Source organism: Antechinus flavipes, chromosome 3 (assembly GCF_016432865.1).
Source record: "Antechinus flavipes isolate AdamAnt ecotype Samford, QLD, Australia chromosome 3, AdamAnt_v2, whole genome shotgun sequence".
Taxonomy (NCBI): domain Eukaryota; kingdom Metazoa; phylum Chordata; class Mammalia; order Dasyuromorphia; family Dasyuridae; genus Antechinus; species Antechinus flavipes.
The window spans coordinates 609,521,859-609,548,044 of NC_067400.1; the positions used below are offsets into that span (position 1 = coordinate 609,521,859).

Below are 26,186 nucleotides of genomic sequence, written 5' to 3' on the forward strand. Positions count from 1 at the left end.
CCAGGCCCCCTGCAGAGAGGCGGCTCGGGCCGTCCCATGGGGTCGCTCTCCCCCTGTCTGGCCTGGGGGCTCCTCCCCACCCTCACCCCCGCCCCCCAACAGCACGCCTGTGTGTTCTGCACACTTTATTGAAAAATACAAAGCCAGTAACCAAAGCTCCATTTGTTAAAATAATAAAACTTTGTTTCTTTAGTATGAAAGACTTTCTGAAATCGAGGCAACAAGTATGAAAGAGGGCAAGGGAAGCGCACTGCCTCTTGGGGGCCCCTCTGCGCTCCTGGGCGGCCCCGGCCCTCGGTCGTGCAGCAGGGAAGCGGGGCCCCGGGGTCCCGCAGAATCCCCAGGCTGGGCGGGCTCGGGAAGCGTGGGCCTCTGCTGGCCCCGTCACGGCCTCGGCCCGCAGGGAGCGGGCCCGGGCCCCTCCGGGGCCTTGCCGGAGCGGGCTTTGGCACAAGACTAGCTGCGGACGGACGTCACTGCCACATGCAGGGAAGACGACGTGCTCCTCCAAGGAGGGCTGCTGAGAGCGAGCGGCAGAAGCGGGAGGGGGCGTCTGCCCGGCCCGGGGACCCTGAGGGGTCTGGGGACTGCTCAGGACTCAATCCTTCCATAGGAAGAAAACACTGGCGAGAGAGAGAACACAAGTGTTGGGGGCCCAGCCCCTCCCTGCCCTGGCCCAGCAAACGTGCAGGATCCCCCGCCCCCATCAGGGTCTCTGCTTTTGTCCCTTTTCTGGGCCCAGAGAACTGAGAAGCAGCAGAGGCACAGACTGAGACACTAGGGCAGGTTCCCGGCTTCCTGCGCCACACTGACCCCGGCCCCCAGGATCCCAGGCCTGCTGTGGAGGGCTCTCCGGCCACCAAGACCCAGGGGGAGGGGGCTGCTCTAGCCTTGGCTAACGGGGACCCATTCACTGCGGTAGAAATGTGAGGCTGCACTTTGGGGGGCAGGGGCGGGCCAGAGTGAGGACCCCACCCCAGAGAACAGCTGGGGTTGTCACAGGTCATTCCAAACAAATCTTGGACCCGATCGCGTTCACACCCATGGATGGGGGCACTGACCCCACGGAAGTTCCCACCCTGAGCAACCCTTTCTGGGAGCCCGTTCCCTGGGCTGAGGGTGGAAAAGCCGGCCTGTTTTCTTTAGGCCAGAAAAGTTCTTAGGAAAGTACCAGGTCCTGGGTTCAAATCTGCACTACACAGTTAACAAAAAGGTGACGGGGCTTCTCGGGGCCTCTGGCATCAGGCCCCCATCTGTGACACCTGGGGGTGGGAGGCGGGGAGCCCCTTTCCCTGGGACTTCCTGAGAGTCTCTGCTTTCTGCTGAGCAGGACAGAAAACTTCCTTCTGAAAGGCTGTGGGTGCTGCAGGGAGAGGGGAGGAGGGGATGGTGGCGGGAGGAAGGCCGGCCAGACCCAGGGGAGACAGGGAAGGCCGCGGCCTCCACCATGGAGCTCCGGCCTTATCTCCTGTCCTTGACTAAGCACACCCCCCCCCCCCTCCTCTCACTCCTTAATCCAGCCTCCAAAAGGACCGGGCTGGGCTGGGGGGAGGAGGCAGTCCCGGGACAAAGGCCCCGTCACCCCAGGGCCCAAAAACCAGACAAAGGCCCCGTCACCCCGGGGCCCAAAAACCAGACAAAGGCCCAGTAGGGCTGGAAGAGGGAGCCTCCCCTTCTGGCTTTGGATGACCCTCGTGGCCTCCGGCTGGTCAGGACCTGGGCCCGGCCTTCACCTCAGCTTCCTCCTCTGTAAAATGGGGGCCCCTAAGTTCTATGACCAATGACAATGGGCGGTGGTAAACAAGGGCCCACTCACTTCTCTCTCTCAGGCCCTGGCCGAAGCTTCGATACACGTGGACCAGGGCCCAAAACAAGACAGACTTGATGGCCACAGAGATGCACGAGCCCACGATGGCCGCCGCTTCTCCAGTGTACGAGCTGCCCTGGCCCCAGGCTCTGCTGATCTGGAAAGACATGGCGCCGAGCTCAGAGGCAGGGAGGGCTCTGCCCATTGGCCAAGGCCAGCTCCATCCCAAACTCTGGCCCTTCTCTAGTTGGTAATGGGGACACAAGCCACAGGCCGCCGCTCTGGCCAGAGCTGGTCGCTGACCTCCAGGGCTGCAGAGTCAGCCTGACTGAGCCCGAGCTGGAGGGAAACTCGTGGCTCTGTCTTGGCCAGAGGTGTGCTAACAGTTGGGGCCCTGGTGGGCTGGGCCCCATGCAGCAGGCCAGGCCCCCCATGGAGCAGGCCAGGCCCCGTGGAGCAGGCTGGGCCCCATGCAGCAGGCCGAGCAGACTGCCTCCCCCCTCCCCCGTGCAGCAGGCCGGGCCCAGGGCCCCCTCACCGTGTACAGGAGATAGAAGAGGTAAGCCACTTCCGGGACATTCTGCATCAGGAAAATCCACACGAGGGCCTTCAGCTCCCGCAGAATCTGCAACGAAAACCACGTCCCTTGGAGACCCTGGTGAAGGCCCCCATGGAGAGGCAGGTGGAGGGAAGGGAGTAGCTGGGGTCCGCCTGGCCCTGGGCCCACCACTCTGACCCACTGCCCGCTCGAGGACCTGGGCACCAATCGCAGCCCTGCGTCGACGAGCTGTGTGACTTTGGGCAAGGAGACACGTCTCTGTGGGACTCAGTTTCCTCATCTCTACAATGGGGTTTGAAATGCACTGAAAGGATCTTCTGGGAGGTCCCCTTTCTGCTTGACCACTAACTCTGGGAGACTTTGGCAGTCCTGGGAGTCTGGAGGACTTGGGGGTGAGTCCCCCTTCAAACACCTGGATGAATCTGGGCAAGCTCTTTGGCCTTCCTCATCTGGAAAATGGGAATAAAACTTGCTCTCAGCCCGCCTCCCAAGGGTGAGTCAGTGAAGGGCTGTAAAGCGCTTTATAAATGGGGACTCATCCTGGATGCTGTTACCATTATCACAGCACATCACCTTTGGGGCCTTGATTTCCCCACTTGTAAAAGGGGAAGAAGAACCTTGTGGCTGGCCCCCAGAGGCCCTGTGGGTAATCCCCCTGGCAGCACCCTGGGGTGCCGAGCACTGTCTATGGTCTGGCCCTAAATTCGTCTCAGCCTGGGGCACTGGGACTCCAGAAGGGAGCTCTGCCTGGGAGCGGCCCGGCCTTGGTCTCCCAGGTCCCCTCGGTTCTGGCCCACAGGGCCATGGAGGGCCACACGGATCTGCTAAGGCACGGGACACGGAGGGCCGGAGCCAGGGATGTCGGAGGAAAGCCCGGCCCACAGGCCCCCCTGGAGAGCCTTGCACACATGCTTGAGGGGCCTCAGCTCCTGCTTGAAGCTTCTGGGAGAATCCTGGCCTTCTTCCCCAGGGGCCCGGCCGGAATCTGAGCCATCCCTGCGGGTCTGGGCCCTTCCTGCCCCCAACTTGAGGGTCTCCTCTACAGCCGGGCTGCCCAGCAGCAGACCCTTCTCCACTACGGTCACTTCCCTTCTCGCCCTGGGCCCGTCCACCCGACGGGGAAGCCGGCATTCCCAGACTCATTCTAACTGGCGGTCACCTCGGCTCTGCCCGTCACAAGCCAGGGAAGGGCTGCAGGTGGGCAGCTCTGGGCCCTCCGGAGCTCAGCCTGCCCCTCAGGGCCACGGCCCAGGGCAGAACGGAGCCACGCTGTCAGGCAGAGAGGAGCACAACCCACGGTCTCTGGGCCCGAGTTCAACTCTGGTTCTGCTACTTACTACCTCGTGACTTGGGCCAGGGCCCTTCTCCGCTTTCTCCTCTCCAAGCTGGGGGTGTTGGGCAGGCCCCTTCCATCCCAGAGGGGATCGGACCACGGCCCCCTGGACGCAGACCCTCCTGGGGTCTGTAGGCTGTCCCCAGCCCCCCTCGCCGGGGGCGCTCCCGGGCCCACAGTGAGCCTCCCATCATCAGCTGCCAGGACGACCTAAGATTTCCTTAACCAAACCGGGCACACCCACTGACTTCATCAGGGTGTCGGGGCCAGCACAATCAGAGAGCTGGGGAGGGAGCGAGGCTCTGGGTGGAACCCTGACCCGGGCCCACGCTTTTTAAAAAATATTTTGATAAGCAAATATCCATATACTTGGCTCCTCTCGAGCTCTGTGCACTTTATTTTGTACATTTAAAAACATGATTCTGAGAGGGGGCTTCACTGGCCTGGCCAAGGACAAAGGAGGGCTGAGGCTGCAGAGGCCAGGGCAGACTCTCAGGGAGGCCAGGAAGCTCGGGGCCACCTGGGCTAGCCCAGAGGCCGGGCCCCATTTCTAACCGGGACGGTCAAGGAGGCTGAGGGTCCTCTCCCACAACTCCCAGGGATAGATGCAAAGTCAGGGGCCCTGAGCTCCAATCTCGGCTCTCTCCTTTTGGGAGGCTCCCTCCCCCACTCTCAGCTTTCTCACCTATGAGGTGGGAGAGGAAGGAGACAGAGACAAACCCAGGGGCTGGCACCCACACTCCCACGCCCGAGTCTAGGAGCGGTGGAGGAGCCAGCTCGAGTCCTGGCTGTGCCCAGCGAGGAATGGGAGGTGTATCTCTGAGCCTGGGCCAGAGCAGGGTCCCAGCCCTAGCCCCCAGCCCGATCTGAAGCCTGCAGAGGAACAGCCAGGCCAGGAGGCTCAGACCAAGGGAACTGGTCTGTCACCCTGGCCCACAGGGGCTGGCAACACCTAGTCTTGCACACGTCTAAGCCCAGGTTACACACTTGCGGGGCTCAGACTAGGGTCACCAAGCAGACTTTTCCCTGGCTGGAGCGCTCCGGGAGTACTGAAAGCTCACAGCCACCCAGCCTGGCTGCCTCTGCAAAAACCCAAAGTACCCAAGAGGACAAAAATTCTGCTCACATATTCTCCCAAAATGTGTACCTAGGGTACAAGTCTAACTAGAATTCCTGCAGAGTTGGCACAAAAATTAGAAAAAGGAAAAAAAAAATTTTAAGAGCAAATGAGAGAGAAAGGAACAAACACAAAGAAATGAGCGCCCTGGAAGAAAGATTTGGAAACAGCTTTTGAAAAAAGTTGCAGAAACTTAGAAAATAACTCCCTGAAAATTAGAACTAGCCCAACAAAAGTTCGGTGAGACAACAAGAAATGTTAAAACTAAGTCATAAGAAGGTTAGGTAGGTGGTGCAGTGGTAGAACAATGGCTCTGGAGTCCGGAGGACCCGAGTTCAAATCTGATCTCAGACACTTACTAGCTGTGGGACGCTGGGCAAATCACTTCATCCCAATTACCTGCAAAACAACAACCAACAACAACAAACACCTCAGTCAAAAGAGGAGGAGGGGAAGAGAAAATGTAAGGTACCTTGGAAAACAGATTGAAGAGAGATAATTTAAGAATCAGTGGATACTTGAACACCACAACTCAGAAAGAAGTCTGATATTATATTTCAAGAAATCTGAAAAGAAAATTGCCCAGATCTCTTAGGACCAAAGAACAAAGAAGAAAGAGGGAAGAATCCATTGATCACCTCCTAAAAGAAGGCCCCAAATGAAAACACCCAGGAACCTTAGAGCCAAGATTGAGACCACAAGCATCGAGAAAGAAAGCATCCAGATACCAAGGAGTGAGTCAGGATCACACACAACTTAGCAGCCAATGCCAAAAAGGAGAGAAGAGCTTGGCTTTCAACCAAGACCAACTTACCAAGAAAAACTGAGCATAAACCTATGGGGGGAAAAATGGACCATTAATGAAACAGCACTTCCAAGAGTCCCTGATCAAACTATCAGAACCAAATAGAAACTGTGAAATGCAAACACAGGAGTCAAGAGAAACATAAAAAAAGGCAACATGAGTGAGTAACCCCTAGGAACTAAAGAAAAAATTGTCTACGTTCTAAATTGTATCCCCTCACATGTATCCCTTCAGAGTTCTATGAGGAGTCATAGAAAAAGTCTAATTAGACAAAGGGCCTGGGAATAGTTCTGTCCCACTGGGCCAGTGGTGAAGGAATATACCAAGCAGGTGGGGAAGAAGATAGGAGAGGAAGGATGGGGAAAATCATCTTATTTTAAGAGGTAGGGGAATGGGTGACACCTGAAGCTCACTCTCATCTGACCTAGTCAAAGAAGAGAAGGACACATAAATACCTGTGCATAGAAATATAGTTCACTCCACAGGAAAATAGGAATGAAAGGGGAAAACAGAAAGGGTGGAATAAGAAAGAAGGTAGATTAAAAAGAGGGTTAGTTTTCAGCAAAACAAACTCAAAGAGGAGGCAGGAAAAAAAAACAGAAGGAAAAGTATAAAAAGAATGTAAGAGAGAGAAATAAAACAATTAATAATCATAACTGAATTTGAATGAGATTAATTCACCCATAAAATGGAAAAGAACAGCAAACTGGATTAGACAGCTAAATCTAACAATATAGTTTATAAGGAACACACTTCAAAAATATTCCCACAGAGTTAAAAAATGGCACTAAAACAATTTTATTATGCTTCTCCCATTGAAGTAAAAATGGTGGAGGTTACAATCCTGATCTCGACAAAGCAATATCAAAAATATTAAATAAACATGATAAACATTTATAAGTAATAAATTAAAAGATTAAATAAATTTTAAAAAAATAAGGAAAGAAACTACATTTTGCTGGAAGGTACCATAGGCAAGACATTTCAATCCTAAACATATTCACCAGGGGACATGGCAACTAAATACTTAACAGAAAAATTAAATGAGTTATAGGAGGAGACTGATAATAAAACTGTAATAATGGGAGATCTCATGAGAGTTAGCCCCTCTCAAACCTAGACAAATATAACCAAAAAAAAAAAGAAGAAGAAGAAGAAGAAGAAGAAGAAATCAAGAACCTAAATAGAATTTTTAAAAAGTTAGATATGATAGCTTTCTGGAGACTACTGAGTGGAAAGAGAAAAGAGTGTGTGTATGTGTGTGTATGTGTGTGTGTGTGTGTGTGTGTGTGTGTGTAAATGTATTTATGCATGTATATATACAAACACATACATGTTTCTCAGCTATGCAAGCAACTTTCACAAAAATTGACCCTCAAATACGCAGAAAAGCAGAAATATTAAATACATCCTTTTATGTGCTACAATGCAATAAAATATATTCAATAAAGTACCCCTTAGAAACTATTTGGAGAAGCTTCTGAGCTAATAATTCACAATTTGACAAAATTTACTTGGGAAATTAAAAAGCAACATAGCAGAAATTAGGCATTAATCAATATCTCACACATGAATCAAAATGGATTCATAATTTAGCCATAAAAGGCTGATACTGGAGAAGGGAGGAACATATGATCAAAGAAGAACTGGAGAATATTATGAAATGCAAAATGGATAATCTTGATTACATTAAATTTAAAAAGTTTTTGCACAAACAATACTAATGCAGAAAACACAATCAAAGCAGGAAGGAAGCAGAAAGTTGGGAAACATTTTTTACAGCCCTTGTTTCTGATAAAGGCCTCATTTCTAAAATATATACAGCCACGTTGAATTTATAAGAATACAAACCATTCACCAATTTATGGATGGCCAAAGGATATGAACAGACAATTTTCAGATGAAGAAATTAAAGGTATTTATACTCAAATGAAAAAATGTTCTAAGTCACTATTACAGTAATGACAACTTTGAGGTACCATATCATAATTCTCAGATTGGCTAAAATGACAGGAAAAGAAAATGATAAATGTTGGAGGGAATGTGGGAAAACTGGGACACTAATGCATTGTTGGTCGAATTTTGAACTGATTCAACCATTCTGGAGAACAATTTGGAATTATGCCCAAAGGGCTATCAAACAATATCTGGTAGTGTCACTATTAGGTTTATATCACAAAGAAATCATAAAAGAGGGAAAAGGATCCACATGTGCAAAAATGTTTGTAGCAACATTTTTTGTAGTAGCAAGGAATTTAAAATTGAGTGGATACCCATCTATTGAAGAATGGTTGAATAAGTTATAGTGTATGAATGTAATGAAATATTATTGTTCTATAAGAAATGATAATCAGGCTAATTTCAGAAAATCCCAGAAAGACTTACATGAATTTATGATGAGTGAAATGAGTAGAAACAGGAGAACATTGTACACAGAAATAGCAAAATTATGTGATGATCAATTGTGATGGACTTGGCTCTTTTCAACAATATTGTGATCCAAGACAATTTCAATAGATTTGGGATGGAAAATGCTATCCATATCCAGAGAGAAAACTGTAGAAGCTGAATGTCGATCACAACGTAGTATTTTCACCTTTTTTGTTTGTTTGCTTGCTTGCTTTTTTTTTTCTCATGGTTTTTTTCCCCTTTTAGTCTAATTTTTCTTGCACAACATGACAAATATAGCATTATATTTAGAAGGAATGTACATATTTAACCTATATTGGATTGATTATTTTCTTGGAGAGGGGTTAGTAGGGAAGGGAGGGGAAAAATGGAACACAATCTTTCAGCAATCTTTACATGTATTTAGAAAAATAAAATGCAATTGAGGAAAAAAATTAATTGGAGACTAAATATAACAATCCTAAAAAACAAGTGGGTCAAAGAACAAATCATTGAAATAATAATTTCATTGAAGATACTGTCAATAACAAGACAATGTATCAAAAAAATTTTTTTTTGAAATTTTTAGAGCAGATCAATGACCTGGGCATATATATATATATTTTTAAATCTAGCTAAATCAACAAGTAAAAAACTAAACAAGAAACTGAAATCTTGAAAATCAAAGAACAGATTAATAAAATAGCAAAAACAACAACAATGAATTAATAAAACCAAGAGCGGGGTTTTTTGGGGGAAAATGATTTTTTAAGAAGCAAAAAGCTAAATTGATTAGTATGAAAAATGAATAAGAAGAATTCTATCTGAAAGAAATAGGCAAAGAAATGTTCTCACTAAATTACTTCTATGATACAAATAGGATTTTGATACCTAAATCATAGCAAATGAAACCAGAATCAAAAAAAAAAAAAAAAACACAACTAAAGACCACTATGTCTAATGATATTGATATAAAAATTTTAAATAAAATATTAGAAAGGAGACTATAGGATATCACAAAGATTATACTCTATGACCAGAATGGATCAAAAGCAGAAATGCAGTTCAATATTAGGAAAATTATGATCATAACTGATAATTAACTAGAACACAAAAATCATAAAATTATTTCAATAAATATAGAAAAAGGTTCTGACAAAATACAATCATTCCCATTACAAATACTAAAGAATATAGGAATAAATAACTTTTTTCTATAATATAAAAAAGAGCATTTATCTAAAACCAAATTATGGTTTTAGCTGCCTGTATAGTAAAATCAGAGTAAAGCAAGAAAGCCCATTATCATAATTACTATTCATTATTATGCTAAAACTGCTAGCTATAACAAGAAAAGAAATGGAAGGAAGAAACAAACGTATTGCTTTTTTGCAGATGATATAGAGAATCATCTGAAAAACTAATTGAAACAACTAACAATTCCAGCAAAGTTGAAGAATATAAAATAAACCCACATAAATCATTAGCAATTTTGTATGTTATCAACAAAAAAGAAGCCAGAAGAGAGAGAAAGAGAAATTCCATTTAAATTGGCTACAGCATGTGTAAAATATTTTGAGCGTCTACTTGCTGAGACACACAGGAATGATATGAGCATAACTACAAAACAGTCTTCACTAGTAATTGGTGAAGTATTTATTGCTCATGGGTAGGGCAAGCCAAGATGATAAACATGAAAATAGAACCTAAATTAGTTTACTTATTCAATGCCATGTCAATCAGCCAGGCAGACTCCCAGGATTACTTCATAGAGCTAGAAAAAGATACCAATGAAATTCATCTGGAGGAACAAAAGGTCAAGAATCTCAAGAGAATGAATAGGGGGGAAAAGTGGAAAGTAAGAGGGCCTAACGGAGCCAGATTTTGAAAGACACTACAAAGCAGTAATCATCAAAACAATTTGGTACTGGCTAAGGAGAGAGGTTGATCACAGGAACTATTCAAGCACACAACATATAAAAGCAAATAAGTCCAACAACCTAGTGAGACCCCCAAGATCCCAGTTAATGGGGCCAGAACTTATTATTTAACAAAAACTGTTGGGAAAATTGAAAAGCAGACTGGCAGAAACTAGGCCCATCTCATAGTATACACCAATATTGTCTCCAGTGAATACATGACTTAATCATAATGGGTGACATAAAAAAGTAAAAGAATGAGAAAGAAATTAATTTTCAGCTTTATGGAGTAGAAGAGAAAAGAGGCAAAACGGAGAAAAATCACAGAAGGAAAACGGACAATTTTGATTACATAAAATTTAAGAGTTTTTGCACAAACAAAACTAATGCACCTAAAATTAGAAGAAAAAGAGGAAACTATGGGAAGAATTTTCAACAAACCTCCCTGATAAAGGTTTCATGCCTAGGTTACATATAAGAAAATATTTAAAATTTCTAAGAGCAAGAGCCATTCCCTAATCAATGAATGGTCAAAGAATACGAACAAGCAGTTTTAAGAGAATGAAACCCAAGCTACTACATGAAAAAAAAACACAAAAAACCCCAAAAATCAAGGGCTCTAAAATCACTAGTAATGAGAGAAATGTAAAATAAAAGCACTCTGAGGTTCTACCCATCACACTTGCAAATTTGATTTTTTTTAAAAAAGGGAAAAAATGCAAAGACCTATGGGGGAAAACAAGGACCTAAATGCCTTACTGGTAGAGCTGTGAACAGGTTGAGCTCCAGAAAGCAGCTATTAAACTGCACATACCCAGCGAGAGTGGGACCCGCAGGTGGGAATGGCTGAACAAAGTGTGAGATATACAAATGAAGAGGGAGACAGGGTCAGGGAGACTTGGGGGAACCTGGGGAACTGGTGCACAGGGAGTGGCCCCCCACCTCCCCTCCTCCCCTCCCCCAGGACACAGCCCCCTGCCCATACTCACAGCCAGGATGCCGATGGTCACCTTGAGGCAGGCCCAGAGCACGCCCACCACCAGGATGAGGCTGTGCTGCAGCGAGGCGTACAGGCCCGAGGTCAGGATCAGGACACACAGGCAGAGCTGGGCGGAGAGATGGCAGGCTCAGGGCCGGCCTGGCCTGGGACCCCCACCCCCATGGGCCCGGGGCCGGACATCCTGCCCTTGCACTGGGCTGCCCAGGGGCTGCCTCGTGGACCCCTCCCTGAAATCCCCCCTCTCCCTGCATGGGCTCCTGGGCACCAGGGCTGGCCAGAGCCTGGCCGGGAGCCAGCACACCCCCCACCTGCCCTGGAAATGTCTCAGCTCCCACGGAAGACCTTCTTCCTTCTCCCCCAGCCCGCCACCAGTCCAGGAGGGACTGTTTCAAGGCCTGAGCAGAACATCTTGGGGGGAGCTTTTCAGGGTGCCCTCGGGGGGCTGGGGGCTCCTGTCTGCCAGCACCTCCTGGCAACTAACTCTCTGATTTAGCATGGCAGACTAAAGGACGTCAGAGGTGAGATCTGAACCCAACTCCTGCTTCCAACAGCCGAGCTGCCAGCCAGAGGCCGGGCTGCCTCTCCTTTCCTGGGGCTCCTATCCCAAGCTCAGGGGCCGGCACCAGCCGGGAGTCTCTGGGCCCCTGGCACTTCCATGGGCCTTGCCAACGGCTCTCTTAAATGGCACAAGGCCGCGCTGCTTCCGTGAGCTCCTGGGCGCATTCAGGGCGATTTCTGGGAGGCGCATCTGGGTCCCCGGGGGCACCTGCCCCCCTGTGGCCCCACGTGGCCCACACTTGTTAGTGGTCCCCGGATGCCAGGACCCTGTTAGGACGTGGTCGGGCAGAATCCCTTGGGGGAGGAAGCCGACCCTGGGGAGCAGGGGGGCTTTCTGGGCCCCCCCTACCTGAGCTTGCAGGTCAAAGGTCAGCATGGAGAAGCAGAGATTGAGCATGAAGTACTGAGCCTGGAGGCTCTCCAGGGCCCCGCCCACTCGGAAGGCCATCATGCCTTGGGTCCGGATCAGGATCACCGCACAGATCACATCGAAGAAGCCCACGAGGAGGATCACCACGAACCGGGCCTGCTCGGGAGAGAGGCGTCCAGCTGCCCAGAGAGCCGCAGACCTGCTGCAGCCCGAGGCCGGAGGCCCAGCTGGCCAAGCAGGCCCCTCCGCTGCCCCCTGCCCCTGGGGCCTAGGGCCCCGAACCAGGGACTCTGCGACACGCGAGCGGGGCCAAGGAAGCCCTCCCAGAGGAGCAGCCGTCTCTGCCCTGGCACAGGGAGGCAGAGGAATAAGGAAGAGTGGACTGGGGGGACCGGGAGAGGCGGGGTGCCCAGCCCCAGAACGCCACCCCTGTGTCCCCCCCCCCCGGCCCGGTATGCTGTCTCTCCTCCCTCCGGAGCCTTCACAGCTCAGCTTGGGCAGCACTTCCTCTACAAAGCCTTGCCCAGTGCCCCGGGGCATGAGCACAGAGGGCTTGCCACACAAGGAAAAAGCGGTGCCCTTCCTTCCTCCAATTATCTCACATTTACTTTTCTGTGTCAGAGCCCTTTGAGACTCAGGGCCAGAACCCTGCCAGGGAGGGGAGCTCCTGGGAGGAAGGAGCTCCTGGTGAGCAGAAGATCCTTGGGGGTACAGGAGGTCCTGGGGGGGCAGGAGGTCCTGGGGGAGCAGGAGGTCCTGGGGGGGCAGGAGGTCCTGGGGGGGCAGGAGGTCCTGGGGGGGCAGGAGGTCCTGGGGGGGCAGGAGGTCCTGGGGGGGCAGGAGGTCCTGGGGGGTACAGAAGGTCCTGGGGGGGCAGGAGGTCCTGGGGGGGCAGGAGGTCCTGGGGGGGCAGGAGGTCCTGGGGGGGCAGGAGGTCCTGGGGGGGCAGGAGGTCCTGGGGGGGCAGGAGGTCCTGGGGGGGGGGGCAGGAGGTCCTGGGGGAGCAGGAGGTCCTGGGTGGGAGGGGGGGACAGGAGGTCCTGGGGAACAGGAGGGGGAGGACAGAAGCTTTTCTGCTTGGGTCCCCATGTGCTGGGACAGGGATTCTGCCCATTCACTGGTTTCCTACAATGGACCTGGCTGGGGCCAGCCCACACCCGCCTCCACACAAACTGCTTGCTCATTGCCCTGGACAAGCCGGGCTGGGTCAACCTGAACAGAGAATGCCCGACAAGCCAAGCAGGGGAGGGGCCCATGGTGGAAGAAGCTGGAAAGGGCAGGGCCGGGCTGGCTCCGGGGTCCCCGGGGCTGCCAGCTGGTGAGGGCAGGCCTGGGGGGGCTCACACAGGGGGCCGGGAGGGGCAGGGCCGGGCCGGGACACAAGGAAGAGGACAGGGGGCATCTCGGGAAGAGCCCGGGGCTCTTGCCCGGCTTCCCAGGCACTGAGCCAGAAGGAAGTGATAGGGCCCGGACCTTGTTCTTTCCACTGGGAAGTAAAGAAACCTCAGAAGAGCTTCTTGGAGCTTAGTCAGCTGAGGGGAAGCCCCAGTACCAGGGCGAGATCATGGCAACCCTCTGGGGCAGTTACAGGGGAGGCACAGGGGGCAGTTACAGGGGAGGCACAGGGACAGTTACAGGGGCGGCACAGGGGGCAGTTACAGGGGAGGCACAGGGGGCAGTTACAGGGGCAGCCACAGGGGGCAGTTACAGGGGAGGCACAGGGGGCAGTTACAGGGGAGGCACAGGGGGCAGTTACAGGGGAGGCACAGGGGACAGCCACGGAGGAGGCACAGGGGGCAGTTACAGGGGAGGCACAGGGACAGTTACAGGGGCAGCCACAGGGCAGCCTCGGGACAGGCACAAGCCTCTAGGTCTGCTCCGCAGCTCAGGCCTTGGAAGCCTGAGGGCCTCCTCGCACCACCAGGCAGGCCGTGGGGCCCCCTCGTGGCAAGGCCCCGGGAGCCTCAGGGCTGAGCTTGCCCCCACGGTGGACACTCAGAGTCAAAAAGACTTCTGGGCGGTAAGCCGGTCCCTGCCCCCGGCGCTGCACAGAGCGGGGCTGAGAACACAGGGGGATCCCCGTTCCCGCCCCCGTGGGGCTCCCCGGAAGGTGACGGCAGCCAGGGAGGAGGCTGAGCCTGAGGGCGCGGTGGGAGTCGGCTCAGGTTCCCAGAGCTGGGGCTGGAAGCGCCCTCAAAGGCCTTGAGTGCAACCTGCTCATGTTCTGGGAGCGGGCTCCGGCTCTAGGTGGCGCTCCCTCCCCTGGACCCGCTCCCACTGGGGAAGAGACAGGGAGCTCCTCCCCGAGATAGCTGGGGCGGGAACGCCCATGAGGGCTGCCTGGGGGGCGGGCACACGGGGGAGGGGGGGGGGATTAGGGACCCATGTGGCCTGGGGGAGTTGGAAGCGGACCAGGAAAAGCGCCCCCTAGCGGCGCCTCCGTGAGGGCGGCCACAGCAAGGCCCGGTCGGCTCCCGGAGAGCAGGAGCAGCCCCCTCTGGGAGGGCCCCGCCCCCGCCCCCACCTCCTTCCGGGCCCCCCTCCCCCCGCTGCAGAGCCCAGTCCCACGGCGGAAGGCAGCGCGCGCTCACCAGGATGACGGGGTCCTCTCTGGCCGGCTTCTCCTCCGCGGTCAGCACGAGGAAGTTGACGAGGGAGCGGAACATCACCAGCAGGATGGAGAGGATGAAGACGATGAGCTCCTGGCGGTTCTCCTGGAGGATCCCTCGGGTCACGTAGTAAATGCAGAACACTGCCGAGACAAAGGAGGGACGCGGGTCCGCGACGCCCCAGCCCTTCCTCGCCGCTCCCTTGGGAGGCACAAAGTCTCCGCCCCCGGGACCCTGGAGGTCACCGAGTCTCCTTCCATCGAGCTCAGAAGCCCGAGCAATGACCGCCGTGTCTCCGCCCAGGCTGCCCCCTTCAGGGCTCAGCTCGGGGGTCTCCGCAAGGTGCCGTTAGTGCCCGCACCCTGCGCGTTACCCCGAAGGCCAGGGCGCACCGAGCATTTCATCGTCAGAAACCCGCTAATTCTATCGGAAGGAACGACCCTCAAGAGGCCACACCAATCACGTGATCTCTTATAGACCGACAGAAAATAACAAATTTCAAATGGAGGAAAATCTCAAGAGAAATAAGGGAAAGAGCGGGAAAGAAGGGGCTACAAGAGTTCTTACTGAGCCAACCTGGTACTGGTACCATTAGGGGACAACAGACAGCTGCACACGCCTCAGCCCACACACGAGGGAGCACTCCCGGCTTGACAAAACTTGGGGAGAAGGGGGCAGCCGGAAGGAAGCCGGATGTAGCCCCCACCTCAGGCAGGAGACCGGCCTCTGGCCCCTCTGGGCTGCCCGGCCCGGGCACTGACCCACTGCGGGCGGCTGGGGGCTCTGGGCACTCTGCGGGGCTCTGAGCTGACTGTGGTGCACGGAGCGAGTGCTCGCTGCCCTCGTTGATTCTGCCCAGTAGGCTATGAACCAGGAGGCCGCAGGGCCTGCACTGGGAAGGCCCAAGTCCCCGGGGACTTGCAGGCTCTCGGGGCCATGCCCCACTCCGGCCCCCAAGCTTGTGGCGCAGGTCACCTCCTGGGAGGTCACGGTCATCGCCAGGAAAGGTGCCTGAGAAGCTTCTGGTAACTGGGAAAGCCGTCCCAGAAAGGCACCGGGCCCTGGGAATTGGCGGCAGTGGAAGGACACACCCGATTCTCCAGAAGCTGAGATTTCCCAGGAGAAGAGCAGGAAGCTTATTTACCTCATTTTATGACTAATGGATAAGAAAGCCCCAGCCCGGCCTTTGGAGGGCTGGGCTGGCTGGGCTCCTGAGGCCCTTTCCCGTAAAAGAAGCTGGCAAAGAAGCCTCCGGAATTTCAGTCTAATTCCAAACTGCATTCAAGCTCCCCAGAGAGCCGGGTCAAGGTCAAGATCAAAGTACTATCTGAGGACATCACTTCCCCCACAGCGGGCACCTCCTCGGCCCATGCCCACCCAAGCGGGCCTTCCATCCTTAGTTGTCCATAGGGCTGAGTCCAGGAGCTTTGGATCTCTCGGGTCACAAGTCTCCCACCATCCTGAGGTGGTCCCATAGCAGGCCCCCTCAATCTCCCCCGAGCCAGCGCCAGGACAGGCCCTGCCACGTTCCTCTCCCTCAGGAGGACAAGCGGGCACAGGCAGGTGTCGGGATGCCAGGCCCAGCCGGCCCCGACTGACCTCCCCGCAGGGCCACCCAGCTCTGGTAATGAGGCGGAAGCCAGCCAAGGTCTTCTTCTTGGAATGATTCCCAAGATGGCTGTGAGGGGTTCTGCATCAGGAAGCGTCAGGGACCAGAGGATACAGGCAGAAATGAAGTCCCGGCTCACTGAAGGAAGACGCCGGCTCTAGGCAGGGCCTCCCGGGGCCGAGGCCCATGTGGGGCTGCGCTCAGGAATGGCTTGGGTGGCCCTTGAGCTCAGTGTCCTCCAGAGGGAGGGGAGAAGGGGAAGGGGAGAGGGAGAAAAGAAGGGAGAGCGGAAGGGAAGAGAGAGGGGAGAAGGAAGAAGGGAGAGAGGAGGGGGAAGGGATGGAAAGAGGGAGAGAGGGAAGAAAGAAGGGAGAGAGGAAGGCGAGAGGGAGGAAAAAAGGTAGGGAAGATAGGACAGAGCAAAGGAGAAAGAGGGGGAGAGAAGAAGGGAGAGAGGGAGAAAAAAAGAGGGAGGAAAGGGAGGAGGGGGAAGGAAAGAAGGGAGAGAAGGAAGGAGGGAGAAGATGGAAGGACAGAGGGGGGCAGAACAAAGGGGAGAGGGAAGGAAGGAGGGATGGAAGGAAGGAGGGATGGAAGGAAGGAGGGAGGGAGAAGGGAAGGAGAGAGGGAGAAAACAAGGTAGGAAGGGACAGAGCAAGGAAAGAAGGGGGAAGGGGGAAGAGGGAGGGAAGGTAAAAAGGAGGGAGGGAGGGAAGGAAGAAGTGGGAAAGAAGAAGGGAGAGAGGTAGGGAGAAAAAGGAAGGGAAAGGGAGATGGAAAAAGAAAGGAATGAAGGAAGGAAGGAAAGGAGAGAGGGAAGAAGGAAGGACAGAACATCAGGAAGGAAAAGGGGAGAGGAGAGAGGGGGCTGGTGTGGCAGAGAAGCAGGAGGGGGAAAGGAGCCATCCTTCATGTTATCTCCCAGTCTGCAGTTTGGGGGCTTCTGGGCCATCAATCCCTCTGGAGTGGAGGGAGGTATCAGACAGCTTCTTGTTCTCTTGCCCATTGGCAGCAAGGCTCGAGGGCCAGAGACCAGGAGTCAGCCTTGGACCCCAGGCTGCCTGAAGATGACCTGGGCCAGCCCCCGCCTTGTTGGGGCTCTAGGTCCCTCATTGGCAGTTCCAGGGGGCTAGTATTCCAGTGTGGTCCCTGCCATGAGAGAGGCCATCGAATTCATGGATTGAATGAGGGATCAGGCTTTGCTGGGGAGGGAAGGCCCCATGCCCCAGACAGCCCACCTCCCTGTGAGCCACAGTACTGATAGAGTGGCTCCCGTGTGCCCGAGGCACTGAGGGCACTGCCCAGGCAGGCCTCTGGCCACCCAGCCAAGGTTCCAAGGCAGGAGCCCCGGAAGGAACGGTGGCTCCCAAGGTCAGGGCAGGGCGGTACAGTCAGTCAGTTGGTCAATAAACACTTATTAAGGGCCTGCTGTGCCAGGCATTGGGCTAAGCCCTACAGTACAAAGAGGCAACAAATGGTCCCCGTCCTCAGGGATCTTCCAATCACTTGAGATGAGAACAGGAAGGCCCCTGATAATGGAGCAGTTGTGGATTCCTGCTCATCAGATGATCATCACTGAAAACTCACATAAAATATGAAAGCAAGCACGGCCCCCCGGAAATCTGGGGCTCCTGACCAGAGAGAGAGTGAGAGCAGCAGAACAAAGGCCGGCCGGCCTGTGCCCCCCGCCACGCGCAGACTCCCCCCAGCCAAGAGCCCCTCTTACCCACGCCGATGAGCTGAATGAGGGAGACGGTGAAGTTCTCGTCTGACTTTTGCACGAGGGTCTTTATGGTTAACCCAATGATGCTCAGGAGAGACACCAGCGTGATGCAGAAGTAGACCTTGACCGGACAGGACAATTCGCTCCATGGTTTTATCTGGAAAGAGACGGGGCAGGACCGCAGAGTGGGCAGGGGGCTGGCCCGGGGATCCTGGATCCTGGGCCAGGCCCCTGACACTGATGAGAGTCTGTGACTGGGGAAGGGGAGTGTGGCAAGCCCCCGGAAAGCCTGGCAAACTCACCAAAGTGGGAGAGGAAGAGCCTGTCAGGGAAATCAAAGAGGCCCTGTTTGGTTAGGCCCTGAGTGCAAGAAAGGAAGTCCTGGCTGAGGAGGTGAGAAGGTAGAGGGAAAGCAGGGGGCTGTGGAGTTGGAGGTCACAGGAGACCTCTGGAGTTGACAGACTAGGAGAGTGACATGGGCAGACCCTCCCTCTCGGAAATGATCCAGACTGAGGTCCTTCCCTGGGCTGAACTGATTTTTAAAAGTAGTTTAATAACTGCATTTTGACCTGATTGGTTTCTTTTGTAATCCTCTTATGTTTTATTTTGTGGATTTAACAACCATACTCCGAGAAGGGCCCCAGGTTACAGGAGACACTCCCCATGGGATCCAAGACACACACACAAAAAGGCTCAAATACTATAAGTTACAACAAAAATACTTTTCACGTAAATAAAAGCAGATCTAAATAACTAGAAGAATATTAGTTGCTACTGAGTAGGCCGAGTCAACATAATAACAACAATTGTACCTAAATTAATTTAGTTATTTAGTACCTTGCCAATTCAACTTCACTTTATATAGGGCTAGAAAAAATTAACAACTATCTGAAGGAAGAAGAGACTAAGAATCTCAAGGGAAAGGAAAACAGAAAGTTGGGAAACATTTTTTATAGTCAAGGTTTCTGATAAAGATCTCATTTCTAAAATATATAGAGAACTGAGTCAAACATAAGAATCCAAGTCATTCCTCAATTGATAAATGGTCAAAGGATATGAACAAGCAGTTTTCAGATGAAGAAATTAAAATCATCTATAGTCATATGCAAAAATGCTCTACATCACTATTGAGTAGAGAGATGCAAATTAAAACAAATCTGTGGTACCATCTTACATTGATCAGATTAGCTAACGTGACAAAAAAGGAAAATGATAAATGTAAGAGAAGATATGAGAAAATTGGAATTGTTGGTAGAGTTGTGAACTGATCCAGCCATTCTGGAGAGCAATTTGGAACTATGCCCAAAGAGCCTCAAAACTATGTATACCCTTTGATCCAACAATAGCACTACTAAGAAATCATTTAAAAAAAGGAAAAGGACCCGCTTGTACAGAAATATTTATAGCAGCTCTCTTTGTAGTAGCAAAGAATTGGCAATTGTGGAGATGCCCACTAGTTGGAGAATGGCTGAACAAATTGTGGTGTGTACACCTGTCAGATTGGCTAAGATGACAGGAAAAAATAATGATGAATGTTGGAGGGGATGCGGGAAAACGGGGACACTGATGCATTGTTGGTGGAGTTGTGAACAAATCCAGCCATTCTGGAGAGCGATCTGGAATTATGCCCAAAAAGTTATCAAACTGTGCATACCCTTTGATCCAGCAGTGTTTCTATTGGGCTTATACCCCAAAGAGATACTAAAAAAGGGAAGGGGACCTGTATGTGCCAAAATGTTTGTAGCAGCCCTGTTTGTAGTGGCTAGAAACTGGAAAATGAATGGATGCCCATCAATTGGAGAATGGCTGGGTAAATTGTGGTATATGAATGTTATGGAATATTATTGCTCTGTAAGGAATGACCAGCAGGATGAATACAGAGAGGCTTGGAGAGACCTACATGGACTGATGCTAAGTGAGATGAGCAGAACCAGGAGATCATTATACACTTCGACAACGATATTGTATGAGGATGTATTCTGATGGAAGTGGATTTCTCTGACAAAGAGACTTAACTGAGTTTCATTGGAGAAATGATGGACAGAAACAGCTACACCCAAAGAAGGAATACTGGGAAATGAATGTGAACTATTTGCATTTTTGATTTTCTTCCCGAGTTATTTTTACCTTCTGAATCCAATTCTCCCTGTGCAACAAGAGAACTGTTCGGTTCTGCAAATATGTATTGTATCTAGGATATACTGCAACATATTTAACATATATAGGACTGCTTGCCATCTTGGGGGGGGGGGGGAGAAGGGAGGGAGGGGAAAAAACGAAACATAAGTGATTGCAAGGGATAATGTCGTGTAAAAATTATCCTGGCATGGATTCTGTCAATACAAAGTTATTATTAAATAAAATAAAATTAAAAAAAAATTGTGGTGTGTAATAGAATACTATTATGCTATAAGAAATGATAAGCAGGTAGATTTCAGAAAATCTGAATTTATGCTGAATGAAGTGAGCAGAACCAAAGGAACACTGTATATAGTACAGTAATATTGCATAATGATCAACTATTAGTTCTTCTCAGCAATATGATTCAAGAAAATAAAAAAAAAAACTCATAATAGAAAATGCCATCCGCATCCAGAGAAATAACTATGGAGTCTACATGCAGGTTCAAAGCGTACTATTTTCACTTTTGTTGTTTTTTCCCTCCTATTCTGATTCTTTTTTCACAATATGACTAATGTGGAAATAATTTTTAACATAATTGCACATGTATAATCTATATCAAATTGCTTACTATCTTAGGGAGTGAGGAGAAAAGGAGAAAAATTTGGAACTCAAAATCTTATGAACAACGAATGCTGAAAACAACTTTACATGTAATTGGGGAAAAAATACTATTAAATGCAAAAAAAAATATATATATATATATATATATACTAGGAGGACCTGATCTCATATTGTACTATAAAATCAGCAATCTTTAAAACAATCTAGCACTTAGACTAAGTGCTAAGAACAGAGAGATAAATCAGTAGAACAAATCTAGTACAAAACAAACAAAAGCAAATAAAAGAAATCTAATGTTTTATAAACCCAAAGATCCCAGCTCTTGGGGCAACTCCTTGGACTAAAACTGTCAAGAAAAAGGAGAAAAAGTCTGGCATAGATAGACCAACATCTCACATCACATACCAAGATAAGTACAAAATGGGTGACTGAAATAAACACAAGTGGTGATGTCACAAACCACTATGAGGAACAAGGAAGAAATTACCTGTCACTTCTAGGGAGGGGGAAAAGTTCCTGACCAAACAAGGGATAGAGAGAATCTGGAAGGTAAAAATGGACATGCCCGATGACCCAAAATAAAAAAATAAAAATAAACTTTTTGCTCAAACAAAATCAATGAAGCTAAAATTAAAAGCGAAGCAGGTAAATGGGGAAAATCTTTGTAGTAAGTTTCTCTGATAAAGATCTCTTTTCAAGACAATTTCAAATTTATGAGAATAAGTGTCATTGTCCACTGGACAAGAATGGGAAGTTTTCTGAGGAAGAAACTGAAACTCAAAATTCATATGGAAAAATATTCTGAAATCATTCTTAATTAGAGAAAACTCATTTTCTTACCTTGTTACTTTCCTGATCTCCATAAACTCATTCTTCCTTGACAAAAGGACAGTGAATCTGACTTCCTCTGCATTTGAGACACCTCCCTCCCTCCAAATGGAGAGGGGGCTCCTTCTAGATCCTTGTGTTGACGAGGACCACCATTCCCATCATTCCCATTATTCCCATTAAACTGCTTTCCCCAACTTCATGATCACCATAAACTCATCATTCCTCAAGATGAAATCAACTCTTAAACTCTCACTTCCTTAAGTCATTTCCCATTTTCTCCATTTTTCTCCCATCAGACTGGGGGGTCCTTGAGGGTAAGAATGTTTTTTTGGAGAGGGGGTTGTCAATGCTTAGCATGGTGTCTGGCACATAATAATAGGTACTTAATAAATATGTGATGACTGATATGCTAATTAAGACAACTCTGGGGTCCCACCTCATCCCCACTAGATTGGCTAAAATGGCAAGAAAGAGAAAAGGAGAGATGCTGCAGGGGCCTTAGGAAAACAGGCCCACTAATGCATTGTCGGTGGAGCTATGAACTGGTCCAGCCATTCTGGAAACTTGGAACTATGCCCCTAAAGCTATTAAACTGTGCCTACCCTTTGAAATTCTGCTACTATGTCCAAGAAAGAGGAAAAGGACGCTTATGTATCAACATATTTACCATAGCAGTAATTTGGGAACCAAGGGGATGCCCAAGGGTGGGGAACAGCTAAACAAGCTGTGGAATATAAATGGGACAGAACACCATTATTCTCCCACAAAAGGACGGCTCCAGAAAAACCTGGAAGTCTTGAATGAACCAATGAAGATCAAGTGAAGTGAACCAGAACATTTTCTACAACCGCAAAATCATAAAGACAAACAATTAAGAAACACTTAAGAACCCTGACCAATATAAAGACTCTCCAAGATGCCAAGCTCCTGACAGAGACGTCATGGCCTCCAGGATACAGATTGAGACATGTGTTTTCCTTGGACATGAGCAGATGAATTTGCTTGACTATACACGTTTGTAACAGGGGTTTTATTTTTCTTTCTTTTTCAGTGGGGAAAAAGAGAGGGAAGAGGGAGCAAAGGTTGATTTGGGCTCACTGAAAAAATAACATTTAATTTTTTAAAAAAAAGATTGAAAACCAGAATTTCCACACTGGAAAGTTTATTTGAAAAACAAACAAACCAACTGGCAAAATCCGATCCAAGCACTGAAGGGAGACAAGTCTGAAGCAGGAGCTCCCGGGAACAAGCTCCCCAGGAGACAGGATTATTATACAGTCCGCTACAACAAACATTGAATAGGCCTCTGGGATACGGGCAAGAGAAACTCAAGTCTCGAGCAGCCTCGGGGTCAGGAAGGCTTGGGTTCGAGTCTTGGCCCGCCGAGGGATCTCAGCAAGGGATTCAATCTTCTGGGCTCCAGGGAGAGCCGGGGCTGCTGGACACAAGTGTGGGGATTTATTTCCCTCGCTAGGAAGGGGGCCCCACGTGGATGGGCCTGGCGCCGGGCCGGGCGCAGAGCGGGGGCCTGCCTTCAGGCTGCTTCCACCCCCATTCGACACACACCGGGAGCCGAGATCCGAAGCGATCCCGGCCCCGGGCCAGCTGAAGACAAGGTCGCGCTCCTAGGCCCGCCCCGCCCCCCAGCACTTGCCCCTGCCCGCTTCCTCCCTCCCGCACAGGTCGCCTCCAGGCTCCAGCAGGCAGGGCTGGCGCGCCCCTGGCGGCCGCCGGGAGCAGCACAGGCTCGGATCCAAGAGCTCCTTCCTTAGCAGGACCGCCCTCCCCCCCCCCCACCCCCCCTCCCCCGGCAGAAGGGAGCAGAGAGAGTTAATTTGACTAATGGAAGAAAAGGAGAAATCCCCTAGAAAAGAGAGCCCCACCCCCACCCCCAGCGAGCTCCCCAAGCCCTTCAGCTCCTGCCCCAGGCAGCGGTGGCCATCACAGCAGGAGGCTGACCCGCCCGAGAGCAAACGAAGGGAGGAATATGTACAAAAGCAGAGAGAGTAACTAGGATCTCAAACAAGATTTCTTTAGAAGTGAAAAGCGAGGAAACTGCGCTTTCTGCTGCAGACCTTCACGGGGCGCGGACCTGCCCAAACGCGCGGCCCGGAAGCGAGCAGAGCCGGGAGAACCTCGGCCAGCAGCAGCCGGCCTGTGAGCCCCCGCCCCGGCTCTTCTCGGGGACGCGGCGGGCTGGGGGGAGGGGGAGGGGCCGACCACAACCACAAAACCGTGGAGAATGGATCAGAGCCGGGATTCTCACCTCTCCGGTTTCTTGTTTGCTTTTTCTCCCCCCCCCCTTTTTTTTGGTCCTAACCCTAATTTTTCTTGCACAACACGAAAGGGAAATGTTTAAAAGGGTTGTGCATCTTTAACCTATATCAGATTGCTTGTAGTCTTGGGGAGGGGGAGCTAAGAGAAGGAGGGAGAAAAAATCCGGAAGCCAATCTTACAAAAATGAATGTTGAAAACTATCTTTACATGTATTTGGAAAAATAAAATACTATTGAGAAAAAAAACAAAGAAACAAATAACGGAAGTAATATTTATTATTGTTCTTAGTGGGTAAAACCAATGTCATTTTTCCAAAAAATAACAATTTTAACTCATCTATTTATTCGGTGTCACCCCAGTTACATTATTATAATTTTATTTTACTGAGTTTATTTGGAAGAACGAAAGGTCAGGAATTTCAAAGAAACCGGGAATGCAGGGAATTGGGGAAAGGCTTTTGCAGACAATCTGTCGGGTGGCCCTGGAATACTGCTGTGGCAATAGATGCTTGACTTAGAAAATCATGGAAGGACTTGGACTCATGAAGGAAGATGTTATCTACCTCCCGAGAAACAAAGGAAAAGTAGAAATTGTACATAGTCCTACATATATGTGCATGAGCATATATGTGCATGTATGTGTATATTTATAAATTATCTATTTGTAGGTATATATAGTCAAGCTTTCTTTAGGGTGAGGAGAAAAGAAGAGGGAAAAAGCTAAAAGTGCCCAGCAGAGAACAAAAGAAAACCAAAAAGGAAGCAAAGAAAAATCGGGCAGCTTTGAAAACAATATGTAGTATTTATTCTATCGATTTTCTTGAAATGGGAATGTATTGTTTTATATTGAATCCTCTCTTACAGTCTGTTGTGTACATGATCAATTTTTTTCTTTTTTCATTTTGTATTTTAGGTTAAGATTGAAAAATTTATTAAAAAATAAATCATATCATGAAGGCAAAAAAAAAAAAAAACAAATGAGGGGGAGGATGAGGCACCCAGCCTTCCAAATGTGACCAGTGGGCATCTGTATTAAAGGAACAGGGGCAGAGGTGGCAGGGAGGGCTGTGGTCAAGCTGTCAGAGCCGTCAGGAGGAGATGGACCATCAGGCCGCAAGTCCATCCTGGGCACGGCTTATAGAAGGAGAGCTGGTCTGGGTAGGGGACATAGTGGACCCTAACTCTGGGCCTTCGGCAAGCCTGTGAAAATCACTAACTTAAACATTTTGTAAAGTCACTAAAGAAGCACGTTTAGAGTTGCTAAGGCTACAGGAGCGCTTCCTGGGTAGCTATTCCTTGAACCCAGGCGACCTCACTGATGTTCTGACCATTTCTGTGTTCACTAGGCCTATCCCTAAGCCACAATCTAAAAAGATTCTGGTTCCAACAACTTCTGCATTTCTGTGCAATTTTAGTATCCCCAACTATGACTGAGAGCCAGATTTATGGTATATAAGCCTTCTTCCCCCTGACCCCAGCTGCCAATTAGTCACCTAGGCTACCTGGCCAGCCGGCGTTGGCAAAGTCAAGCTCTGACAGAGAGAATCCTGGGGATTCTCACCCGGACTGGAGGCCAAAGGCTCTCCCGAAGCAGTCTGGGGCTGGAACAATGAGAGGCTCCTACAACTTAAAGCCAGAAAGGACTGAGGGGCCGGGCAGGCCCCCCTTGTTACAGGGAAGGAAACTGAGACCCAGGGAAAGAGAAAGACGCCCCCCAGGAGCCCCAACGGCGCATCCCCAGCTCCCCTCATCGTGCATGGGGGCCTCCCCAAGCAGCCCTCGAGATGGGGGGATGCCCCCAAACCACAAGCTCTCCCTTGGCAGGTCGTGAGTTTCTCCATCATTCAGCAGAAGAAATCAGCCCAGAAAGATAGAAAGCACCTCTGCCCTCAGGAGGAGCTGCAGAGGCTGGAGGGAGCACTCGGAACCTCCACACTGGCCCCGGGTTTCTGTCACCATCTTCGAAGGGACAATGAGCACAGCCTAATGAAGGCCACAGCCTGTCGGCCGTCACGGCAATCCAACAAACACAGCCCCCTCCTCACCCCCTAGCTTGAGACAAGGTCTGGCCTTCTCACCCTTTCCCTGCTGGTTCTCCATCCCAGGTCCTCCCCACCCTGGCCCCTCTCTCCTCCAGGGCTCTGGGGACCCCTTCTGCTCATGGCCCCTCCCCAAGACCCAGCTCTGACCCCATTCTTAATGGCTCCTCACTGACCCCCCCACAACTCCCCCCCCAGGAGCCACACTCAAGACCCTCACTGCCCCAGCTCCAGCCTACCCCTGTGACCTAAGCAGATCCCCCTTACTGGTGCTCCCTATGTCCTCCTTCCTCCTCTATGCCCAGGGAAATCCTGCTCCAAGACGCCCGGATGGTTCCCCTGTGCGGCTCCAGCTCCCTGCCGAGCGGCATCCCAGGTCCCTGGGGTCCCCGCGGGCCAGCCTGGCGCACTCTGAACCCAAGTCCAAGCAGAAAAAGAGAGCGGCAAGGAACTGGAAACTAAGCGGATGCCCAATGGGAAGGGCTGAGTCATGGAATA

General features: G+C 50.4%; 1 protein-coding gene across 3 annotated transcripts in view; it reads right to left on the reverse strand.

Annotated features, from left to right (window-relative positions):
• Positions 1-112: 112 nt before the first annotated feature.
• LOC127555997 (uncharacterized) overlaps positions 113-26,186 on the reverse strand; it is a 34,703-nt gene continuing 8,629 nt past the window's right edge. Inside the window, exons 3-9 of one of the 3 annotated variants that reach the window (XM_051988793.1) lie at positions 17,801-17,954; positions 14,448-14,608; positions 11,836-12,012; positions 10,918-11,034; positions 2,346-2,432; positions 1,817-1,964; positions 113-623 (exon numbers count right to left, since the gene is read on the reverse strand). In XM_051988793.1, coding sequence (XP_051844753.1) covers positions 592-623; positions 1,817-1,964; positions 2,346-2,432; positions 10,918-11,034; positions 11,836-12,012; positions 14,448-14,608; positions 17,801-17,954 — 876 coding nt within the window. In that variant the 3' untranslated portion in view covers positions 113-591. Of the gene's footprint in view, positions 624-1,816; positions 1,965-2,345; positions 2,433-5,175; positions 5,652-10,917; positions 11,035-11,835; positions 12,013-14,447; positions 14,609-17,800; positions 17,955-26,186 lie in introns of those variants that run through there. The other 2 variants (XM_051988794.1, XR_007952329.1) reach the window with 2 other exon arrangements.